General features: G+C 42.7%; 1 protein-coding gene across 5 annotated transcripts in view; it reads left to right on the top strand.

Moving 5' to 3' along the window:
• GPSM2 (G protein signaling modulator 2) overlaps nucleotides 1-25,290 on the top strand; it is a 56,156-nt gene that overhangs the window by 15,581 nt on the left and 15,285 nt on the right. For 3 of the 5 annotated variants that reach the window (XM_084638033.1, XM_084638034.1, XM_084638037.1), the window contains exons 3-8: nucleotides 684-794; nucleotides 19,210-19,431; nucleotides 22,359-22,494; nucleotides 22,867-23,009; nucleotides 24,321-24,444; nucleotides 24,745-24,860. In XM_084638033.1, coding sequence (XP_084494159.1) covers nucleotides 733-794; nucleotides 19,210-19,431; nucleotides 22,359-22,494; nucleotides 22,867-23,009; nucleotides 24,321-24,444; nucleotides 24,745-24,860 — 803 coding nt within the window. In that variant the 5' untranslated portion in view covers nucleotides 684-732. The remainder of the gene's footprint in view (nucleotides 1-683; nucleotides 795-19,209; nucleotides 19,432-22,358; nucleotides 22,495-22,866; nucleotides 23,010-24,320; nucleotides 24,445-24,744; nucleotides 24,861-25,290) is intronic. The other 2 variants (XM_084638035.1, XM_084638036.1) reach the window with 1 other exon arrangement.

Genomic DNA, 25,290 nt, shown 5'->3' with positions numbered 1-25,290 from the left:
AATTAGAGCTTCAGAATTTCCTCTTGGTGTTCTGGTGACTGTATAAAATGCTTGAGTTTTGCTGTCATGTTCTGACATCTCTAAAATCTCTTGCTGGAATGCATAGCCATGTAATTCACAAGTGCATGTTTATATGTAAATCATATTGACATGAAAGATGCTATATTAAAACCAAACCCATATATATTTATCCTTTAAGCTTGTCACTTGGAATTATACCCAGGACAAAAGACTAGCAACACAATGATAGCTGATTCAAAATCTAGCTGAACACAGAGTACTGATTTCTGTTGACACTTCTTTTTTTTCAGCTGCTTGCATGCAAAAATTCCCATGGTTACAGTGAAACTCTTTGCCTCTCTCACTTTAAGTGATTGATAAGATTTACCACTCGGCAGGGATAGCTTTGCGTTTTGCATCAGCCCAAGGTGGTTATGAGTTCTTTGAAAATGAGACTTCAAGCCAAGCATCTTGTGTTCCCTTTGCAGAAATGCAGCTGAATGGAACTGAAAGGGCCACAGACACAAGAACTCGGGACATGTTTATGGAAAGCTGTGTTTGGCACTGCTCTCTTTTACTTATTAAGAAAGAAGAGTATTTCAGCAGGAGCTTAGGATGTATTAACTCTAACTTGTTAATATAGTAACTGGGATAATGTGCTGACAACAATTTTCCATATTAAGGTACTTGTCCTGCCTGCAGAACACTTTTCTCTACTGATAATGCAATTCAATGGAGGAAAGTAATGTTTTGATAAGCATGCGTGAAGATCATTCCTTTCATGTTCGCTACAGGTAAGACTATGTACTGTTTTGGATAAAGCTTTAAGTACTATATTAACAATAGAAACCTTATGTGAATGTTCAGTACTGTTCTTTTTAAAGAGAAATAGCAACATTAAACATCATTTCAACAGGAACCCGTTTCTTAACCTGTGTTACTAGTGGCACTGTACCTTAAAACTGAAAGAAATTTTAAAATACCACTTACTTCTTACTGTTGAAAAGTTTTGCTCTTTTTTTGGCTTGAACAGTGAAAATAGACTAGTCAGTTGCCTAGTTGATTTCATTTCCTCCCCCCCACCCCCACTTACATTAGTACAGTGCAAACTTTGATGGAAAATATTTCCACTGGATGCGGGAACTTTCCATTAGAAACATTTCTAATGGTCTTAGGTTTTGTCAAAGCTTATTTTGCAAAACCTAAAATTTGGTTCAGATTTGACCTGACAGTGTCTCTTCTGGTGCTGAACCCAAGAATTGTGTAAGATGAGAAAATAATTTAAAAAAACCTGTCATTCCACACTTCTGTAAGTTTAGTACTGTTCTTTCAAGAAGTTCCACTTTTTATACCTTCCATACCTGTGCTCTGAGCTCACTTAAGCTTATGCTCAAATAAATTGGTTAGTCGCTATGGTGCCACAAGTACTCCTTTTCTTTTTGTGAATACAGACTAACAGGGCTGCTACTCTGAAACCTGTCACTGTACTGGAACTGTGTGCTGTTGCCAAATGAACTGGTGTATGTGATTTACTACAAAAATATTGCAGTGTTTATGAGGGTTTAGCATGCCAATTTGATGTGACTTTTTGTTATGTTCTAAGAAGGAAGTGGAGCATAATCCCAGTAGTGTAATTCATGTGTACCTCCCTTCATTGACTTCCAGTTAATTTCCTGAAATGGTCCACAGTATTTGACAGTCTTCTGCTGTATTGTGTTATCTTGCTGTACCCCCTTGACCGTACCCCCAGCACCCCCACAAACTATGCGTATTTTCACAATCTACTGACTATATGAGCTAGGGAGGGTGTGCCTGAGAGGTACTTCTTGCATAAATCTGGATGACAGTGCTTAAAGGTGTAAATGTGTAAAGGAGGAATGTTGGCTTGGAGGTGAAGTTGCTATATCTTGATATAATTTGACATACTAAACACTTAAAATCTGTTAAAGGTAAACTTGTTTGATATGCTGTTATTGAGGCAAATGCCAACTTCATTAAATGAGGATATTCACCTTCCTCGTGTAGATGTTGAAATTTGGTTATAAAGCACATTAAAGGTGAAGGACTATAGAAATACTTAGTGCTCTTGCTGTTGGGTGGTGGCAGGTCAGCATGATCACACCTTTTCTTCCCAGAACCTGTATTATCTGTTCTGTGGTGCCCCTTCAGCAAGGCTAATAGCAATGTTGTCTGCCACTGTACCACGCTACACAGGAGTAGTGCTAGTGTAGATGCCAATCAGGGACCTGACAACTGCACTGATGCAGTTGGTTCTCCCAGTGCAATTCTGGAATACCCCGCCCCACCCTTTTGTGACAGCAGAGGGTGAAAATTGTATTTAATCGTGATGGTTCTTAAATAATGGTCAGATTACTCTGTGCCTAAGGATCGTTGTGGCAATTATCCTAAAAGGTGGTTGGTTTTGGTGAGGTAATAGCTACACATTTTTAATTTCCAAGGAACTAGTATAAAGAAAAAGCTCATAAGTAACATTTAGATATTGAACTGATCTGAGGCTTTTATTTAAATGGATGTAGTTTAGAGTAGAGTTTAGTTCTTGAGTCAGTTAATTGTAGAGTGTAGAATTTAGAAGGTTTAAAAAAAAACCTCCCCCCCCCCATAACTTTATGTTCAGGTCATCTATTATTTGTGTGTCAGTATTTGTATATGCAGAAGGTGATCTCTCTTGCCTTTTGTCTCTTGAGCAGAATTCCCTTTCCAAAAAGATTCCTATAGCAAGGGTTCTCAAACAATTTGAATGGCGGGGCCCACATTTTAGTACAGAGATATGATTGTGGATCTGTTTTTGATTGTGTGGGCCATCACTTTTCGCACTCTATAGTCAGACAATATCTCTGTGGCAGCTACATCAATTGCCTACATGGAGAAACATATAATATATTTTGGGTTGTCTTCTATTGCTATTCACTGGCTGGAAATAAGGATGATGCCAATACCAGTGACTGCCCAGCTCTCCAGAGACCACCAGCAAATGCTCCTTGGAGCAACTACTGGCAAACTACCCCCACCACAGAACACTAAATTAGTGCACCAAACATCCCACAACTAAGGGGTTATCTTGAGTAGGATTTTTTTTAACTTGATGTAAGCATGTTTATAAAGTTCTAGTATAAACAAGGCAAGCTGTACTCTAGCATGTACTAGGTCAGGGGTGGCCAAACTGTGGCTCATGAGCCCAACGTGGCTCTTTTACAGTTAAAGTGTGGCACACAGAGCTCCCCATGCCAGCCAGACTAGGAGGGAGCTCGGGACTTCTGCCTTGCAGTGGGGTAGTGGGATAGGGCCTTCAACCTTGCAGGGTGTGCCTGCCAGGGCTGGGAGTTTCAGCAGGAGCGAGGCTGAAGCCCCAAGCCTCGGTAGGCACCTCCTGCGGGGCTGAAGCTCCAAGCCCCAGCAGGTGCGCCCCGTCTGTCGAACTTCTGAAGATTGTCGTATGCAGCTCAGAGGGCCAGTAAGTTTGGCCACCCCTGTACTGGGTGGTCAAGTTGAAACTGAGACTCCCATCAGGCTTCAACTCAGCCAGCTAGTATGTGCTAAGGTACAGTTTGCCTTGTTAAAACTACAATTTTACAACATGCTAGTTAACACATACATTGCTGGGAGGCACTAGTCCAGTAAAGGGATGTGTATGGAAAGGAAGGTTAAGGGACAGAGTTAAGGTGGTGTATAACACTTTTGTGTTAGTATAACATTTGTGCTTTTGATGGAGATTACCTTTCTTACATTTTTAATTTTTTTGTGTCAGATGTTCTGTGTAGCAGTTTCACAACAAACTTGTGTGTGTATTTAGTAGTAGTATAAATCTGATCAGGAGCCTTCAGAAATCCCATTCACAGGAATGAACAGGTTGAGTTTTGGTTGATAGTATTTCTGGACGCAGGTATGACTTCTGGTCTTGTTTTGTTCTTCTAACTTCTGGTTCCTTATAACAGTTTTCTGCAGCTTCACTGTTTGCAGACTGCAGTTAAAGTAAAAGTTTAAAGCAAAGATCCCAAATAGTGGGTAGGGGGGCGAAGGTTTATTTTATTAGTAGTAGAGAAAATTCAAAGGAGAAGGTTAAGAAAAAAGATTTTAAAAAGGAGCCAGATGAGATGAATTACTTTGAGTGACAAATGAGGGTAAGGTAGTTTTACAAATGAGAATTTATACAGAACAAAAACCTTTGGGAGAAAAGCAGGACCAGGCGAATAAGTAGAATAACAAAATGAAGCACTTGTGTGAATATTTCCACAAAAACATCTTAAAGAGCATTATCCTGTTTAGCTGGAACAGAATTTCCCTAGAATTACACAAATGAATGAAGCTTGTTCTCTCTTGGTCTCTACTGCTTCAATGCATCCTTTGTTATGCACTTGGTTAGTGAATAATGAAGTAATTCAAGTTAGACAATATAACAGACAGGAAGAATATGAAATTACTTTCTTGTAACTATTTAATTACTTCCTAAAAAATTGATAACCCAACCTCATCTTGTCTGCGTGCTTACAATTTATCCATGTTAGCAGCAGTAATTTAAACCTGATTTGAGAGCATTCAAAAAAAGGGGATGTTTTTGAAACTGAGAATAGTGTGTGTTCAGTAGCTCAGGCTGTTCCTGTCACTAACTTTGAAGGTTATGTGTAATTCCTTTTTTAATTACCAGATTTTAGACCCAGAGCAGAAGTCTGTAATCAGCCTGTTTGTCCAAAACTACATTGGCAAAATCTGAGAGCTGGGTAGCGATCTATAATATGGTATGACTAAAAATATGGAAAAATTGGTCAGTGCAGGCATCTGCAGTTAGTCTGAGACACGTACTTCCTTCTCTTCCTTCCTTTCTCACAATTAAGCTAGACCCCAAACTTGAAATAAGTCAATAAGAGAGTGATCCAAAGGGAAAGTAGTTCTTAGATTTTTTGGCATCCACTGGTTCCTAAAAACAGCTTTTATAAATCAATAGACTGTTTATATAAGACCAATTCAGACTGGAAATAAGGTGCACATTTTTAACAGGGAGGGTAATTAACTATTGGAACAATTTACCAAGAGTTGTGGTGGATTCTCCATCACTGGCAATTTTTAAACCAAGATTGGAAGTTTTTCTAAGAAGATATGTTCTACTTCTACCAGGAATTAATTCATGGAAATCCTATTGCCTGCATTGTACAGGCGGTCAGATTCTATCACAGAGGCCCATTCTGGACTTATAATATATGAATCAATATAGCTATGCTTGTGGTGGTAGTTTTTTTTTTTTAATCTTTAGTTTCCTGTGGTTTTCCCCTTTAATTGAAACTTTTATAGTTCCCTATCCTCACTTACCATAACTAGGGCCCTACCAAATTCACCGCCATGAAAAACGTGTCACTGACCATGAAATCTGGTCTCCCCCTGTGAAATCTGGTTTATTGCATGCTTTTACCCTATACCATACCTATTTCACAGGGGAGACCAGAGTTTCTCAAACTGGGGGTCCTGACCCAAAAGGGAGTTGCAGGGGTCAAAAGGTTATTTTACGGGGGATCGTGGTATTTCCACCCTTATTTCTGTGCTACCTTTGGAGCTGGGCAGCCGGAGAGCAGCAGCTGTTGGCAAGGCACCCAGCTCTGAAGGCAGTGCCCCGCCATCAGCAGCTCAGAAGTAAGAGCGGCAATGCCATACCATAACACCCTTACTTCTGCTCTGCTGCCTTCAAAACTGGGTGGCTGGAGAGTGGTGGCTGCTGACTGAGGGCTCAGCTCTCCAGACAGCAGTGCAGAAATAAGGGTGGCAATACCATTCCATGCCATCCTTACTTCCGCATTGCTGCTGGCAGCGGCTTGGCCTTCAGAGCTGTGCTCCTGGTCAGCAGCCGCTGCTCTCCAGCTGCCCAGCTCTGAAGGTAGCGCTGCTGGCTGCAGCAGTGCAGAAGTAAGAGTAGCAGCACCACAGCCCCCTGTACAATAATCTTGTGACTTCCCCATAACTCCTTTTTGGGTCAGGACCCCTAAAATTACAACACTGTGAAATTTTACATTTAAATAGCTGAAATCATGAAATTTACTATTTTAAAAATCTTATGACCGTGAAATTAACCAAAATGGACCATTAGTTTGGTAGGGCCCTAACCATAACTGACAGAGCTGAACTGAAATCTAACAAAAATTCTAGATTATTTTTAGTGTATTTCAATAAGCTATTCACTGCTCTTGCATTTTGATGAACTTTGACCAAAGAGAGAACTTAAATATACTTCAGCATTTCTTATCTTTTGCATGGTAAGAATAATTCTTCTTTGAGTGATTGCACATGTCCATTCCACTGTAGGTGTGTGCATGCCCTGAGCACAGTCGCAAGAAAATTTTCCCTTAGTGGTACCTGTCAGCTCAGCTCTGGCACCCCATTGTGCTGTGTGCTCATAGTGCCGGTATAAAGGTTCTGACCAACCCTGCGCCCCTCAGGTTCTTCTTACCACCCAGGACAGTTGCTGGAACTGCTCTCCTTGCTTCGGCAAGCTGTTCTCAGTGGTCTTTGTGGTTTCTTCTTTTCTTCATATTGTGTGTATATATAGTGAACGTATAAATAGTTCTTTGAGTGCTTGCACATGACCTTTCCATTGTAGGTGTGTGCGCGTGCCCTGTGCACAGCTGCTGGAAATTTTCCCCATAGTGGTATCCATTGGGTTGGCTCTGGCACCCTCTGGTGCTGCACACTCGTAGTGCCGGGATAAGGGGCGGGGACATGCTGAGCCCACACTCCTCAGTTTCTTCTGATCACCCACGACGGCTGTTGGAACTTCCCTCCTTGCTTCAGCAAGACTCTGTAGTGCAGTGGTTGTCAAACTTATGTACTGGTGACCCCTTTCACATAGCAAGCCCCTGAGTGCAACCCCTCCCCCCCCATAAATTAAAAACACTTTAAAATATGTTTAACACCATTATAAATGCTAGAGGCAAAGCGGGGTTTGGGGTAGAGGCTGACAGCTCGTGACCCCCCGTGTAATAACCTCGCGGTCCCAACCCCCAGTTTGAGAACCCCTGCTCTAGTGGTTCCTCTAGCCGCGGGACCGACACTCGCAGCAGGGGTCAGGCTGATCCCCGTACTCACCAGCGGTGGCAGGAAGCAGAGCAACCCAGCCCTAGCCCGCTCCACTCTGCTGGCTCCCTGCTGTGTCAGTGAGTGCCGGGGGGGGCGGACCTCTTCCCCCAAGTCCTCTCCCCCCGAGACACACGGCTGGGGCGAGGGGAGCGGAGCGGAGCGGGCTGGGGCTGCATTGTTCCGCTTCCTGCTGCCAGCGCCAGGTCCTCTGCTAATCCCCAAAGCGGCCCCCCACAGCTCCTGCCTCTGCAGGCCTTGCGCGCAGCCCAGACCCTCTGCAGGGTGGGGAGCTTGGGCTGTGTAGGGCACCATAATTCGTAGGGGTGGGGCTGCAAGTACAGTCATGAGATACACTGGAACCCAGTACCAACTGTGGGGAGAAGCCTGGTACCGACCACGGAGCCGAACCTGGCGCTGGACAGCAGGAGCAGACCCCTCTGGCAGAGAGAGGGGTGGACATTGCGCTAGCACTGCATGCTTCCTCCTCCTCCTCGCCTGATGAAGCGCTGTTGGCGAAGGAGTTGTTCCCAGTATGGGATGATTATAAGGCCCACCAGGACTTATTAAAGCGGGTGGCGTCCAACCTAAATATCCAGGCAGAGGAAGTAAGGGAAACTATTGACTGCTTCCTGGACATCTTAGGGACGGGAGGTCCCTCTAGGGTGGCCTTTCCCATACATGGCCAAGTGGACTGAGCTAAAATATTTTGTACCAGCCAAGGACTTTCTGTGAGTTCTTATTTTCTCACCCTCCCCCAGGGTCCCTCATAGTGGTGGCTGCCAGAGAGAGAGAGAGACTGTCAAGGCCAGGCAGGACTGATGCCTAAGGCAAAAGACCCTAAAAAATTAGACCTCCTGGGGAGAAAGGCTTATTCTATAGGAGAATTGCAGTTCCAAATAGTGAACCAGCAAGCCATGTTGTCTTGCTATGATTTTAATATGTGGGGGGGTCAATGGACAAATTTCTCGGCAAATTTCCCCAGGATGATAAGGGTTCTTGGCCCTCGTGGAAGAGGGCAAGACAGTGGTGAGGACTTTGTTGCAGGTAGCCCTGGATTCTGCGGCTAGGTAAATGGCCACGGCTGTCACTATATGTTGAGCTTCATGGTTGCAATGGTCAGGTTTTCCTCAGGACATGCTACAGACAATCCAAGACCTGCCCTTTGAGGGATCCTCTCTCTTTTCTGAACTAACGGATGTGAGGCTACATGGCCTTAAAGATTCTAGGGCGCCACTGAAATTGCTGGGTCTGCATATGCCCGCCCAGTCAAGAAGGTCCTATAGACCTCAGCAGTATGGATGTTATTACTCCCAACTGCCCAGGCAGGATCAGAGGAGGAGGAGAAACGGAGGGTTTGGGCACAGACCACCTCCGCCCTCATCCTCCATGGGACCTTCTCAGGTGGCTCCGAGCCAATCTGGCATCTTGAGATATTCGTTTTGACGAGGCACTTGACGATGGACTACCAACCCCCCTCCTCCAGGATCCAGTCAACCCTATCTTTTCCAACTGCCTTTCCCATTTACTCTAAGCCTGGGAACACATTACTTCGGACTGCTAGGTTCTAAGCTCTGTGGAATCCAGATATACCCTCCAGTTTGTTTCTACCCCACCTTCCCACCCTCCTACCCTGTTCCTCTTCAGGGACCCTTCTCACGAGCTTTTTCTGCAACAAGAGGTTCAATCCTCCTTCGGATGGGAGCCGTGGAAGAGGTTCCACTACATCTAAGGGGAAGAGGGTACTATCCCGGTATTTTCTTATACCCAAGGCTAAGGCAGGTCTCAGGCCCTTCCTAGACCTGTATGGACTCAACCATATGCACGGTCTCGTTGGCCTCAATCATCCTGTCACTGGATTCAGGGATTGGTATGCTGCCCTCGACTTGAAAGATGCCTATTTCCATGAATTGATATTCCAGGGCCAAAGGAGGTACCAAAGGTTTGTGATGAACCAGGCCCATTACCAATTTGCATCCCTGCCTTTTGGAAAGTCCATGGCCCCAAGAGTATTCACCAAATGCATGGCAGTGGAAGTTAGCTTTTCTGAGAAAGAAAGGGGTCCAAGTCTTCCCATAATTCAACGACTGGCTGATCAAAGGTCGGTCCCAAGTGTAGGTGGAGCTGGACATTGCTCTGATACAAATGACCTTTCAGTCCTTGGGTCTACCAATAAACATCCAGAAGTCGACCCTCATACCGGTGCAACACATAGAATTTATAGGGGCAGTTCTCAACTCCCTACAAGCAAAAGCTCTTCTACCCAAGGACCACTTCTGGGAGATTTCATCTCAAATAAGCTCCCTGCAGTCACAGCTGATCACGACAGTTCAAGTTTGTTTAAGCCTCCTCGGACACATGCATCGTGTACCTACATGGTTCGACATGCAAGTCTGAGACTCCATCCACCTCTCCAAGTTTGGTTAGCCTCTGTCTATTCCCCGTCCAGGCACCACCTGGACAGGGTTCTCCCGATACCTCTGCAAGTTCTGGACTCGGTAACGTGGTGGTTAGACTGCAATACAGTCTGTGCTGGGGTACCTTTTGCGAGGCCCTGACCATCAGCACATCTGGTCACTGACCTCTCAGTGCTAGGATTTGGTCTGTGGTCTCGAGAGGAGTTCACGCTCTATATCGATATCAGGAAACTGAGGGCTGTCCACCTGGCTTGCCAGGCATTCTTGCCTCACATCACAAACACCATGATCTCTGTTTTTATGGGCAATACCTCAGCCATGTTCTATATCAACAGATGGAGGAACTCTGTCAAGAGGCAATCTGTCTGGGAATTATGCATAGCAAATTCGATAGGCCTCGAAGTGTCTTACATTCCAGGGGTGCAAAATCTTCTTGCAGATCACCTGAGCAGGTCCTTCTCAGCTCACCACGAGTGCTCTCTCCGCCCGGATGTCACGAGGGACATTTTCTGCAGGTGGGGAGTTCCCCACATAGACCTGTTTGCCACCTGTACCAACAGGAAGTGTCAGCAGTTCTGCTCCCTGAGGGGCCACAGTCAAGGGTCTCTCATCAGCACTTTTCTCCTGTTATGGTCGAATCACCTACTGTACATTTTTCCACCCATCCCATTGATTCACAAGTTTCTGATGAAGATCAAGCAGGACCAAGCTTGGGTCATCCTAATAGCTCCACCGGGGCCCAGGAAACATTGGTACTCCCTGCTACTTTGGCTGTCCATAGAGCCTCTGAACAGTCTCTAGTTATTCCCAGACCTGATCACACAAGACTACGGGCCACTATAGGCAGCGAGTTATATGGGTCCGTGGTGTCCATGCTCCATCAGTATTCAGGAACGTGGGCCCGGCTCCATCAATGTTTGGGCTTATATTTTCAGAGCTGTCCCATACATAGGACGGACTGGGGCAACCACCCTGGGTCCTGCACTTTGGGGGGCGCTGTGCTTCAGGGGGACACAGAGTCCAGGGTGGCCTGGAAGGTTAGCAGAGGGGCTTGGCCTTCCCGCCCCTGCTCCACCCTGCCCCCGCTTCCACCTCTTTATGGCTTCCACCCCCTCCCCCAAGCAATGCAGGCAAAGCGGGGTGGGCTGAGACCAGGTCGCTCGCTGCTGGTGGTGCCAGGCTCCCCGGGCTGCCCTGGATCCTGTGTCCCCCTGAAGTGCGGGGCCCTCCAAAGCATGGGGCCTAAGGCGGTTGCCCCGGTCTGTCCTATCAACAGGATAGCTCTGCTTGGACCTGTTCTGGGCACCAACAAAAATTATACAAACCTGGCACCCATGCGGGTCACTGCTTCATCCAAACCTCAGCGCATTGCATCTGAAGGCCTGGAATCTTTATGGCTAAATCCTGAGGAACTAGCTTGCTCCAAACAAGTGCATAAAGTTCTGTTGGGCAGCAGGAAGCCCTCCACGAGGATAACTTACTGGGAAAAATGGAAGTGATTTTATGTGCAGTCATGACAGCAAGGAGTTCCACCGGAGTGCACATCCCTGCAAATAGTTTTGGATTACCTTTTATCCTTGACAGGTTTCAGAGTAACAGCCATGTTAGTCTGTATTCGCAAAAGAAAAGGAGTACTTGTGGCACCTTAGAGACTAACCAATTTATTTGAGCATAAGCTTTCGTGAGCTACAGCTCACTTCATCGGAGGCATACTGCGGAAAATACAGAAGATGTTCTTTTATCCTTGAAAGACCAAGGCCTTTCCCTATCTTCAGTCAAGGTTCATCTGATAGCTATCTCCGCGTTCCATCCCAAAGTTGACAATAAGTCCCTCTCTTCTCATGAGAAGGTAAGCTGTTTTCTGAAAGGCCTGGAGAAGGCATTTCCCCAAGTAAGAGACCCATTTTCTCCCTGGGATTTGAACCTTATCATCTCAAAGCTGACAAACTCGTACTTCGAGCCACTAGCAAAGTGCTCATTATTACAGCTCTTTTGGGAGGTTGCCTTTCTGGTGGTCATTACATTGGCCAGGAGAGTATCAGAGATTTGGGCCCTCACCGCAGAGCTTCCATACACATATTTTCTTTAAAAATAAGGTCCAGCTACATCCACGTCCAAAATTTCTTCTGAAAGTGGTGTCCCAGTTCCACTGTAACCAACCAGTCTTTTTCCCAGTCTTTTACTCGGCGACTCATGTGAACAGAGGAGAGCAGTGCCTGCAATCTTTGGACGAGGTGCGCTTTGGCATTCTACATTGAAAGGACTAAGCTATTCTGTAGATTCTGCTATTGCTATGAAGAGCTGAGGCAAAGGATGAAAGGCCTCCCTGTATCTGCACAGAGGATTTTGTCTTAGATCACATCATGATCCGAGCGTGTTATGACCTGGCAGGGACTTCCCCTTCACCAAACCTGACAGCTCATTCCACAAGATCTCAGGCCTGTTCTGCAGCTTTTCTGTCTCAAGTTCCAATTCAAGACATCTGTCGAGCCACCACCTGGTCTTCAGTACACACGTTCTCGATGCATTATGCCATCGCTCAGCAGGCCAGAGATGATTCACACTTTGGCCGCGCAGTACTACAGTTGGCTTGTCCTTGATCTCTGAGCCCACCTCCAACGCAATTGCTTGTGAGTTACCTACAATGAAATGGACATGGGCAAACACTCCAACAAAAAGAAAAAACGGTTAACTAACATTTCCGTAACTGTTGTTCTTTGAGATGTATTGCACATGTCCATTCCAAGACCCACCCGACGGCCCCACTCTTGGAGTGGTCAGTAAGAAGAAAATGAGGAGTGCAGGCTCAGCATAGCCCCTTATACTGGCGCTATGAGCATGTGGCACCAGGGGGCTCCAGAGCTGACCTGATGGATACCACTAGAGGAAAAATTTCCGGCAGCTGTGCACGGGGTGCACACACACCTACAGCGGAATGAACATGTGCAACACATCTCGAAGAACAGTTACGAAAAGGTTAGTAACAGTTTTTTAGTTTAGATAGCATAATTGGCGCTTCTCCATCAGTTAGCGGAGTTTCGTCCGTTCCTGGTGCCGAGGCATGCCTCGGTAACCAGGCTTCAAGCCCTGTGCCTCCTGCAACAAGGCTATGCCTTTGAGTGACCTGCACTCTAGCTGTCTAAAGTGCTTTGATGAGGCTCACATCAGGGATCGCTGTCGGATCTGCAGCAAGTTTAAATTTCATATGAAGAAAGATTTGGAGTCCAGGTTAAAGTTTCTATTGATGAAAACGGTGCTCAGACCTTCCTCTGAGCCAAGCTGGTTGAACTCAGCACCGAGCACATCAGCTTTGATGCAGAGTGCTCCTCCCACTGTATTGGAGTCCTGGCACCATTCGCCATCCTCAGTGCCGAGAAAGAGATACAAGGAGCAGCTGACCGAGATGGGTCATTCCCCGACACCAAAGAAGTCCAAGAATGGGGAGCAGCGTGCAGTGCAACCTAAGTCAGGCCACTCCTCTGCGTCGGCATTGCAGGTGGCACCGTTGACTTCAACCCCCTATGCAGGCAGTGCTGAACCATGTGCACTGGAGGGACAGTGTGGCATCAGCATTGTTGTGGTTCTGTCCACTCTGGAGGCATTCGCTGTGGCCAGAGACCTGGTGGCCCTCTTGGTACTGCCGTCGCTGGCAGTACAAGAGTCGGCAGTGCCGGGGCCTGCGGGCAGGAGGGATCACGTAGCACCCAGCTGCCATCCGGTTCTGGGCCCCATGGTACCGTCGAGAGCTGGCCCTGATGCATGCCTCCCCGCCCTGGCAGTAATCTCCAGCACCAGTGGGAGTCTCACCTCCACGGTCCCCAGAAGAAGGCTTGTTTTCGGAGTCGGAAATTGGGTTGTATTCTTCTCATCCGAGGAGTAGACTCTGCCACGCCTCCACGCATCCCTACCCCACCATGGTCCCTGGCACAGGAGTACCATGGCGCACTTGGCCTAGTGGTCACTTACCTATTCCAATGCAGTGGCCCTTTTGGAACCTGTGGAGATTCCCCCTGATGCCAAAACTCCATTTGAGATGCTCTTACTCGGTGATGTCCAAGAGTAGGGTGCCAGAGCTGACTTGACGGTACCACTGAGGGAAAAATTTCCAGCAACTGTACTCAGGGCACACATCTACAGTGGAATAGACATGTGCATCTCAAAGAACAACGCTTATGGAAAGGTTAATAACCGTTTTATCTTTCACTTGGTACATACTAAAAAAAGTCAAAAGTTTGTATTTTGTTTCTTGACGAGGTGATGTTTCATCAAATAATATTTTATTTGCTAAGGAACCTATATAGTGTAAAATTACTTGGATGTATGACAGCAGAGAAAAAATAGTTTAAGAAAATGTGATATAAAACAGAAAAACCATTTAAAATATCTCCCTTGTATGCCTCAGGCCTCTTTGTGCCTTTTTCTGTGGCTTTAATGCATAATTCCCGAATACATCACAGTATCCAAGCTAAATGTTCATTTACTGTGAAGGTAGTGATAGCTAGATTTCAGTTTATAGAACTGAAGTCAAGCAGTACACATTGCTTATTTCTCAAGAATATGAAACTCTAGTACAAAGTCCATTGCAAGTTAAAATCTAAAGAAACTTAAGTGATTGTGTAAGTCTTAGTACTGAGGAGCACCATATTTTCTACACGTCAAGTTAATTGGATGTGTCAGTTAACATGAGGTGCCCGGAGAGAACCTCTTGGGATAGGATTAGTTAAGATTACCCAATGAAGTGTGTTAAATCTTAAATCTTTTGTTGCTGATGGTATGACATACTGTACATAATCATTTCTGGCGTTTCCCAAACAACGTTTAACACGTACACTGTGCAATAAATTGAAAGAAGATGGCTCTGTGGAACAAATAGCAGTTCTTCAACTTCTCAAAACATAAAAGTACTGTGGGTTATGGATATCCAGTCTGGAAAGTTGGGCCTGGGAAGAACTCCATGGTTGACATACCTTTTTTCTTCTTCATCTTTGCCAGCTACCAGGCATAGGTTGTATTTAATTACAAAAGTTAAGTATGTCTATTATGTCACTCTGCTTAAGTTGTGGAATGTCAAAGACTACCAGGTACAGTACAATTTAGTTAACTCATTTTACTTATGGCCTACACTACTCTGGTTCTCCTGAAAAGCAATCCAGTGGAGCTTTCAAAATACTTTGTTCCTGCTCAGATTTTATAAAATGTTTTGTTACCTACTAATTCCTTAATCAGTGTTTCATAATATAAAAGTTACATTAACTGTTCTTCAGCTCAGTGTTTTGCCTTGATATCTATCTGCACTTTAGTAATGCCAGTGAAATAGCTGTTGGTGTTGGGGGATATTTTTAATTGCCAGTGTTAGTGATTTTGCTTTTCAGTGTTTTGACGTATTAATTCTCATTGTACTGGAGATTTGCCTGAGTGTTAAATGTTTTCTGCGTCACTAGGGTGTGAACATATAATAAACTGTACTAGCTGCTGTATGCAATTTCCATGCTTAAACTCTCCTCCCAGATTAGGTAAAATGTTATCTAATATTTTTGAGCTTTTATAGTACTGTGTACTAATTTCCTCAGATCTAGTTTTGACGTTTAATTAGGTCAGTGTCCTACCCAATAAAAACTTTAAATAATTCAGGTTTCAGAGTAGCAGCCGTGTTAGTCTGTATTCACAAAAAGAAAAGGAGTTCTTGTGGCACCTTAGAGACTAACAAATTTATTTGAGCGTAAGCTCTGAAGTGAGCTGTAGCTCACAAAAGTTTATGCTCAAATTTGTTAGTCTCTAAGGTGCCACAAGTACTCCTTTTTAAATAACTCGGAGGCCAAAGAGTTTTCCTTTTAGCCTAGAAATGCATGATGTTGCAGTTGTGCAGAATACTAAAAAATAGAGAACATCGGATGAAGAGTTATAAATGGTTGTCCTAGTGATGGAAAGGAACACTAATAATAGAAAATGTTTTAATTGCATTTAAAATGTTATGCTGAGAATAAGCAATTATTAGATTCTGAAAGATAGTTTTGGGGATGAAAGGCAGTTTGGTGTTGAGTAGCTGTTGTATCTACTTTGTAAACCAAGTTAAAGAACAATTTTTAGAAGTTATGGGTATATTTTAGTGAGTGGTTTTCCAGAATAAGACTTCAGGTTGTCAGATTTTTTTTCCCAAAGTATGGAATTCTATTTTATTTTTGGAATTTGTTAGCATATTACCTTTTTTAATGCTTATATAAATGTCTATACTTTTGAAAATAATGTGGTTATACTACTTTAGATGGAGAATCCTGACATTCTTGTTTGGGTATGGGTCTTTTGAGGAACAGTAGAAAATGTTCATGTGTAATTACTAACAATTCAGCAGTTTATAAGATTGAATGCACAAGGAGGGGGTCTTTGATTATTGCAGCTCTCCTAACAAAGCTGCTTTGTGCATGGCCTAAGCTCAAAATGTACTCTTGTTGCAACTTCACTTTGTACTACTTTATAAATTGATAGCAGTGCTATATTGTAAACAATGCAGAAAATATCTGTAACTATTCACATTCTTGGCTCACATTAGTGAAACATCTTCCAAGTATCTGACTGCTTCTTCTGAGTAAAACAACCTTAACTGAAATACATACTATTGTTGTTGTCTGTTTGTCGGGTAGTTGATTCACTTTGTTCTTTACAGTGCCGTTTAGTTTCCATAGAGTTGTATTGACATTACAAGGCCATCTAATGGCAAGTACCACTGAAGTGAGTCGGAAAATATTGTACCTAAAACATTAGAAAAAGTAGTGAATGTACTTGTTCAATAGTTAATTTAAATGTTTCTCTGTTAACTTTTTTTTTTAAAAAAAAGGCATGACATTTTGCAGGCAATTATGGTATCTAACTTTAAAATTAAACATCGTCTTTTTGGGACAGAACCTCAACTGGGGAAGTTATTGTAGTTCCACTGACTAACTACTAGCATACATCAGATGAGCGAGCACATGTTAAACTGGATCCTTTTTAATTTCTTAGCTACTGTAAACCATAAATCTATTAAAATTGAAACCATCAGTTTATATTTTGCCCAAACCAAATGTCAGCTGATACTTTTGACAGTACTGTAGAATTTTTTAGCTCACCTAAATATTGGAACTTTTATAACCTTTGTAAAGCATTTTAGAGTCCTTAAGGTTTTATATAAGGCCAAAATATCATAAATCTCTGGAAAATCAGTCTGTATAAAAAAGGCTAACACTTCTTTATCTCTTCAGAGCACATTCTGCATGGTAGCAATATTGATGTGGAAATAGGTTTCAGTATAATCAGGATATTTTAAAAATCCTTATTCCATGTTGAACAAATCCGCTTCTCTTCTCTTCACTTTGTTACATTTTCTAAGCAAACTTAGACTTCTGAGCTCTAAAGAGGGACTTGTTTGTTTGTTTGTTTGTTTTTTGTTTATTTGTGCTATAGTAGTGGCAGGAGGCATAAATGAGAAGAGAAAACACCCTGCCTCATCTATTATATTCTTCTGAGAGAAAGGTTTCAGAGTAACAGCCGTGTTAGTCTGTATTCGCAAAAAGAAAAGGAGTACTTCTGGCACCTTAGAGACTAACCAATTTATTTGAGTATAAGCTTTCGTGAGCTACAGCTCACTTCATCGGATGCATACTGTGGAAAGTGTAGAAGATCCTATTATATACACACACAGCATGAAAAAATACCTCCTCCCACCCCACTCTCCAGCAGGAGAGTGGGGTGGGAGGAGGTATTGTTTCATGGTCTCTGTGTATATAATGTCTTCTGCAGTTTCCACAGTATGCATCCGATGAAGTGAGCTGTAGCTCATGAAAGCTTATGCTCAAATAAATTGGTTAGTCTCTAAGGTGCCACAAATACTCCTTTTCTTTTTTCGGGTATATACTGTTAGTTTCTGAATTTACTGACAAAAACAGTTGTGCATTACTGTAATATTTACTCAGAACATGTTGGTCTACAGGACCTTAGTTTAAAATTTGATTTAAAAATATTTCATTAGTGAGTTGAAGATTATAAAATCACATCTCTAAAACATTCTTGCATAGATTTTTAGATGCACAAACATCTTTAGCCTTAAATGCTTGGCTCTTCAGAAAAATAGTTTTTAAAAGAAATCCTTCAAAAGACCACCCTTATCTAAAATACACATTTTAATTTTAATTACTGTAGTACAAAAAACTTGCTTCCAAAGTCGTCTTGTCCTTTCTGTCCATCCCTTTCTCCAGTTGAAGAGAGCCCTTAAAGGGACAACACCCCTTTCCTTCTAGATAGCTGGACAAAGTGTTTCCCTTTCTTTACTTTTGACTAGCTGATGAACTAGTTTTAAGAGAACCCTCCAACAAAATCGATACCTAGTGAGATATAAAATCCTTTGTTATGCCTAAAATCTTTGGAAACACATTTTTCAAAATTGGTGAAATTTCATAAACATGTCTGTTATGGAGGTCACACAAAGTAAATTAGTGTTCCCTTTTTCTAAAACCAATGAACATTGTTATAAACACATTAAACCTCTGTGACTGATTAATTTAAAATAACATCTTTGTTTCAGTGAGTTAAATATGTAGTAATCTGGAATGATAAGTTTATGAAGGCTTAAGAGTACATTTAAAATGTAAAATCAGTTTAGAAATACTGATTAAGAGAATGTAAAACAGAGAAGAGCTGCATCATGTATTCCATAATATTTAATGTTGTATTCAGCAAGACAGCTGACTCACCCTTCCTACAAAGTTTTTGCAACTAAATCTCTGACAAACTTCAGGGCATATCAAAAAACTTGTGACTGACATTTTTTATTTCCCAGTTTAGTGCTTTTAATTAGGTACCTTCTGCATATCCAGTCTTCACCATCTGGCATCAATGGAAAACGTGCTTTATTTTCTTTAGAAAGAAATTGCAGAAGTGTGTTTCTTCCAAATGTCATTTTGCTTCATTTTGGTTCAGGGATTTGGCTGGAAGGGGGTGAGCAGGGTGTGGGAGGGAAAAGAGGAAGGAGACAGTGGGGAGAGGGAGGGCCCTGGGTGGAGTGGGACAGGGCCTGGGACGGAGCAGGTGTATGCGAGCCTCCCCAAGCAGCAGCTTCACCCACTGCCCATGACAGCAGGTAAGAGCGGGTCGGCTCCCGCACACCCAGTGTGCACTGCAGTCTCCTTAGGCATGGGCCATATTCACAGAGCCAAATGCACCAGCGCCGCGCATTCTGCATGAGAGAGGGTACAGGGGTCTCTGCGGAGAACTGAGTGTCTCCGCTGCCGTGAGGCTGGCTGGGCGTCTCAGTATCCTTTCCTGCCTCGTCCCTCCCCCGCCCTGGGCTGCAAGCCTGGACTGCCATCGGGCATAAGGGCACCAGTTTAATAATACTGCGTAGGGCCCCATAACTCCTAAGGACGGCCCTGATTGGCTGAGACCTAGCCCAATATACAAATTTTTGGTTTTAGATATTGAGAGAGGATTTTTCTCTCTTGACTTTGTGTAGAACATTCTACATTCGTTACCAGCACCAGTTTATATAATGTAATAGTAGTAAACTTAATGCTTGCTTTGTGATAAGGAAACCTTGTTCCAAACAAACGTAGAGAGTTTTTAATGTGTATTTGTAGGTTTCTAGTATTCAGAGAAACTTCCTGTGCATAAATGTCTTCAGAATTCAGGCTCTTATGGAAAGAACTATATTTAGACTGAACGTTACCTTTTTCCCCCTCAAATTGTGCAGAATGGAAGCTTCCTGTCTGGAGCTGGCCTTGGAAGGCGAGCGACTGTGTAAAGCAGGAGATTGTCGAGCTGGCGTGTCTTTCTTTGAAGCTGCAGTTCAGGTTGGAACAGAAGATCTAAAAACACTTAGTGCTATTTACAGTCAGCTAGGCAATGCTTATTTCTACCTGCATGAATATGCAAAAGCCCTGGAATACCACCACCATGATTTAACCCTTGCAAGGTAATTTTGTATTCCATTAGGTACATCCTCAATCTCCGTTCTGTTCTTGTGAAGATGAGCAATGGTTTGTTCAGTGAAACATTCATTGTTAATGCTTGTTAGAGACATTGATGTGCTAGTGGTGGGAGATTGGGTGGCGGTTAGTATTCTGGCAAATAATTTGGCTATCACTTTACTGGGGAGATGTAGGGTTGCCAGATTTGTGACGGCTTCCTCTTTAAATCCATCAGTTCTTCACCCTTTCCTGTTTCTAAAGCTAACTCTACCTGACTTTCCAAAAATTAAGCTGCCATTATTGTTTAATAGACACAACTCACTAGTATATTTCTCTTTAAAACTAATAATGTGATGTGATTAAAATATACGAAGTATGTACATTTCATGTGGTGTTTCTACAGGTATCTTTTAATGTTTTAAGCTTTTCATTACATATATTTGATTCTTTTTTCCAAGCCCTTCTAGTTTTCAGACTTCCATGTTTAAATTTTAAGTTTTCAGCAGTATAATCTAAAGAAGCTGTTCCTATACAACAGTGAGAAAAAAATTATACCTTAAGGGCAGGAGGTCTGGATAATTATGTTTGACTGTTGCATTTGAAATTTTTCCTCCCTCATGAAGACAAATGTTCTAATAGACCTTAATTTAGGTTCCGGGGAAGGTGTGAACATAGTGCTATTACACCAAGTTGTGACACCTAACTATTCATTGCCAGCTTTGCATAGTAAAGATATCTAGAATTGACACATTAATTTGTATTGATTTTATCCTTGTCCCCCCAAAGACAAATTACAGCAGACAACAACTGTAGATTCAAGCCAGAGATTTCACATTTCCAGAAGAAAAATAGCTTCTTGCATTGACATTTTTCCCCTCTTTCTTTAGAGTACTATCACAATTATCTTCCAGGGTCCTGGGTTTTTTGGTGTAACATACCAATAAGTAAGCTGTGGCATATGTGACTGGTCCCCTCCAGGGTACCAACAGGAACCGGGTTACCAATGTGCCCTCCTGACCCACAAGCCTGGGCTTCCTTTTACACTGTATTGCTGTGACAAGCTGCAGAATCCTCTCTAGCCTGCTCTTTCACCAGCATACATACACAAAGGGATACATCCAGCTATAATTAAATGCAGGCAGGCTCTCTGACCAGCCCCTGTATGGGAAGGCTCCAGCTAGGGTACCTACCAGCTCCACAGGCAGACACCCCCTCTGGAGTATAAACCCAGAATTATTCCATTTTGTGCTGCACAGGGAACGGTATAGTGTAAGCTCATAAAATGCGCCCTCTCCCACAGTGTGGAGAGGAATATGCAGCAGCCTTTCACCCCAAGTTATGATTCTCACACCCTGGATTAGAGAAAGTAAAAAAAAATTTATTACCTACAGAAGATAAATTTTTTAATTGATTATAAGGGATAGCAAATAGATCAAAGCAGATTATGTAGCAAATAAACAAAATACGCGAACTAAGCTTAATATACTAAATAGATTGGATATGAATAGCAGATTCTCACCCTAAGTGATGATACAAGCAGGCTGCAGATTCTTAAGAGGCAAGCTGCACTTGCTTACAGCTTGGAATCCCCAGGTGTTCCATTCACAGGCTAAAAATCTCTTTAGTCTGGGTCCAGCACTTCTGCAAGTTCAGTCTTTGTTTCGTAGGTGTTTCCAGGAGTCTTCTTGGGTGGGAGTCAGTAAAGAACCTCAATAATGTCACTCCCCTGCATTATATAGCTTTTACATATGGTGGGAATCCTGTGTTTCAAAGCTTGGTTCCCACGCCAGTCAATGGGAAAAATACTAAAATCCCACGATGGAGTCCAGCACCAGGTGACCTGGTCACATGTCCCTATAGAGTCACAACATCCATCCCCCACTGTTTTTGGCAGGTTCACAGGAAGGCTCACCAGGTGGGAGACAAGCTTCTCCTAAATCCTATTGTTTCTTCTGAATGGCTCATTAACCTGAATGGGCCCTTCCCAGCCAGCCGTCTAGACCAGGGGTGGCCAACCTGTGGCTCTGGAGCCACAGGCAGCTCTTCAGAAGTGAATATGCAGCTCCTTGTACAGGCACCAACTCCGGGGCTGCAGCTGCAGGCGCCAACTTTCCACTGTGCCAGGGGATGCTCACTGCTCAACCCCTGGCTCTGCCACAGGCCCTGCCTCCACTTCACCCCTTCCCGTCCCTCCCCTGAGCCTGCTGCATGCCACAAAACAGCTGATTGGGAGGGAAAGGGAGGTACTGATCAGTGGGGCTGCCGGTGGGTGGGAGGCACTGGGAGTGGTGGGGGGGAGCTAATGGGGGGCTGCTGACTTATTACTGTGGCTCTTTGGCAATGTACATTGGTAAACTGTGGCTCCTTCTCAGGCTCAGGTTGGCCACCCTTGATCTAGACTGAGAGCATTTTGCCTAGTGGGCGTTGCCCAGGAATAGCTACCTGTGAAATAGATAAATAGTCAATATTCATAACTTCGGATACAAAAATGATCCATGCATACAAATAGGATAATCATATTCAGCAACCCATAACCTTTCCAGTGATACCTCACATGCCTTATCTTGCATAAAATACATCATAATATAATGATATAATTATATCCTACTAATATCACTATGAAGAATATGGGGTGCAGTGTCACACCATACACAAAGGTAGTAAATAGCAGTTCTAATAAAATTAAAATAAATGTCCCCCAGTTTCTGCTAAGCTGAATTCTACAATTGAACTGTGTGTGTGCATATAATTTATTTATAAAAGAAAAATAAACATATAACCTTATAAATTGTGAACGAAATGTGCACTTTATACTAGTGTAGATGTTATGAAGAGAAATAACCTTCCATGTAATTCTGTTTACAGTGCATTGAACATATATCTATTGCAAATGTACAGGATTTACTGGATTATTGTATTCTTTTAATTTCAGGACCATTGGAGATCAACTAGGTGAAGCTAAAGCTAGTGGTAATTTGGGAAACACCTTAAAGGTGCTTGGGAATTTTGAAGATGCTATTGTTTGTTGTCAAAGGCACCTAGATATTTCCAGAGAGCTTAATGACAAGGTAAGAATGGTGAACATTCAGTTACTGTCAATCTGGCTGTAATTTTATAGAACAATAATTATAGAAGTACTAGCACATACTGATGAGTCTTTGTATAGTGGTCTTGAGTGGTTTGTCATGTAACCACTTACATTATGAAGATACCTGCACGTTTGAGTGCTCCTACTTAGGATATTACAGGTGGAAGCACCAGAGGCACAGGCACAACTGCTTTGTTGGGATGCTCTGGGGGTGTAACTCTCCAAAATGATCATAGCTCCCCATTAATAGTTGAGAAACTTACTTTCTCTGCCTGATGGTTCTAATAGTTGATACAGCACAGAGCTGCACAGGATTTCAGAATCTTTCCAACATACTGATATTGTGTTCTAGGTTGGAGAAGCAAGAGCACTTTATAATCTTGGAAATGTGTATCACTCCAAAGGGAAAAATGTAGCCTGTGCTGGGACTCATGATCCAGGGGAACTTCCAGATGAAGTAAAGGCTGCATTACAAAAAGCTGCAGGTTATTATGAGTAAGTAATGATTTCAAAAGGCTGTGACTGAAAAGAGAAAAATCACTAGCTCAAGAAGCTTAGGAGCATATAAATAGCTTAAAATATTAAGAAACCTTCAGTGTTGTGAACTAAAGTATAGAGTAGCACCATTTAATGGTACCAGCAACAATATGTTGGCTTTTGGGATAAGATAATAAAACATGAAAGGAGTCATACCTGGGGATTTTTTTTAGGGTGGCTTTGGTTTCATTCCTGCTATTTGCTTCTCTGTAATACCACACAACTGTATCTATCTCTACCTATTATAAGTTTCAGAGGGATAGCCATGTTAGTCTGTATCAGTAAAAACAACGAGGAGGCCTTGTGGCACCTTAGAGACTAACAGATTTATTTGGGCATAGGCTTTTGTGGGATATAACCCACTTCATTAGATGCATGGAGTGGAAAATACAGTAAGCAGGTATAAATATACAGCACATGAAAAGATGGGAGTTGCCGTACCAAATGGCAGGTCAGTGCTAACGAGGTCAATTCAATTAGGGTGGATGTAGCTCATTCCCAACAGTTGACAAGAAGGAGTGAATATCAACAGGGGGAAAATTACTTTTTGTAGTGCTAACAAGCCCTCTGTTGATACTCACCCCTTCTTGTCAACTGTTGGGAATGGGCTACATCCACCCTAATTGAATTGGCCTCGTTAACACTGTCCCCCCCACTTGGTAAGGCAACTCCCATCTTTTTATGTGCTGTATATTTATACCTGCTTACTGTATTTTCCACTCCATGCATCTAATGAAGTGGGTTATATCCCACAAAAGCTTATGCCTAAATAAATTTGTTAGTCTCTAAGGTGCCACAAGGACTTCTCGTTGTTTTTACCTGTTATAAGTCACTCCAACATCTTGGGGCCCTGCCATCTGCTCAGAAACCAGGGTAAGAGATGAAAAGGTAAGACCTGTGCATCAGCAGATCTGAGTCGGCATTTGGTCTTTCCTTAAGTAACCTTTACCCACTTTGTGCTGGAAACGCCACAACTGTCACAGGAGAATGGATGTACTTTGAGTCTGGCTAGCAGGTTCTGAGCAGATGATCTTCCCCTGTTCCAAGAGTTGAGCCCACCAGCCTGCGGAGGATAAAACAGTCTAGTATCTGCTGGTATCAGACTAGATAATGCTTAGTGCTATGTCAAGGCCACTTAGCCAGTAAAGGGAAAATAATCTTTTCCTTTGTAGTAATGGGAAGACCAATTATTTTATGGCTTGTAGTTTCCTATGAACAACTTATTAGGTCTCTCTTTTTATTTTTTTTTCTTTCTTTCCCCCTCATCAGGGAAAACTTGACAATAGTGACAGAGTTGGGTGATAGAGCAGCCCAGGGACGTGCGTATGGAAATCTGGGGAATACACATTACCTTCTAGGCAACTTCAGGAATGCTGTTATAGCCCATGAACAGGTACAAGACTGTACTTCTATGGAATTTTGTTTATTTTAGCAGAACATTTTTCAGCTGTTGATTGATTGATCCTTTGTATGCATGTATTGTCTCTGTAGGCTTTTAAAATGCTAACTTACCATGCTTCATTGATACTTAATAGTACGGATTCAAGCACTTGTACAATCTTTTCAAGAGTTGTTTGCTTGAAGAACAAACAAATGTTGATATGAAGTGGTAAAGCCCTATAAATGTGTTCTTGCAGATAAATTTTGTGAAGTACAATAACTGAGTACATCAGTAAGATTCTGTGTTTTTCAGCGTCTCCTAATTGCAAAAGAATTTGGTGATAGAGCTGCTGAAAGAAGAGCATACAGCAATCTTGGAAATGCCTACATATTCTTGGGTGAATTTGAAACAGCTTCTGAATACTACAAGTTAGTTAATTTATTTCTTATATATAAACATAGTACCAATCCTTTTTTACATAATCAAAGTAGGCAAGTCTTTACCGCTGTTTAGTAATAATAATGTTTAGCATTTGATATACTGCTTTATAATAATCCTTACAACACAAATTGGGAGAGAATTAATTATGCAGTGCTTAACAGAATTTTTAAATTAATTTTCTAGTCATTTGACTGTTCAGCCTTTCCTAAAGTCTGGATTTTTGTAGTATGTCTTCTCTACCTTTTCTAGTAAGAGGGAATATTTAAAGGGGCACTTCTCCATAGTACAGGTTATTGCTTTCTGTTGACATGCTTTTACTAGCTTTCTCCTGTGTCCTAAGCATGTTGCCTTGATACCCACCAAATTCTAGGATGACGATCCACAGACTTTAAGTACTTGTATTGAGATCTGTAGTGC

Source organism: Lepidochelys olivacea, assembly GCF_965140295.1.
Source record: "Lepidochelys olivacea isolate rLepOli2 genome assembly, chromosome: 8".
NCBI lineage: Eukaryota > Metazoa > Chordata > Testudines > Cheloniidae > Lepidochelys > Lepidochelys olivacea.
Note: the sequence above shows the minus strand (reverse complement) of the source record. Positions and strands in the feature narration are given on the sequence as shown.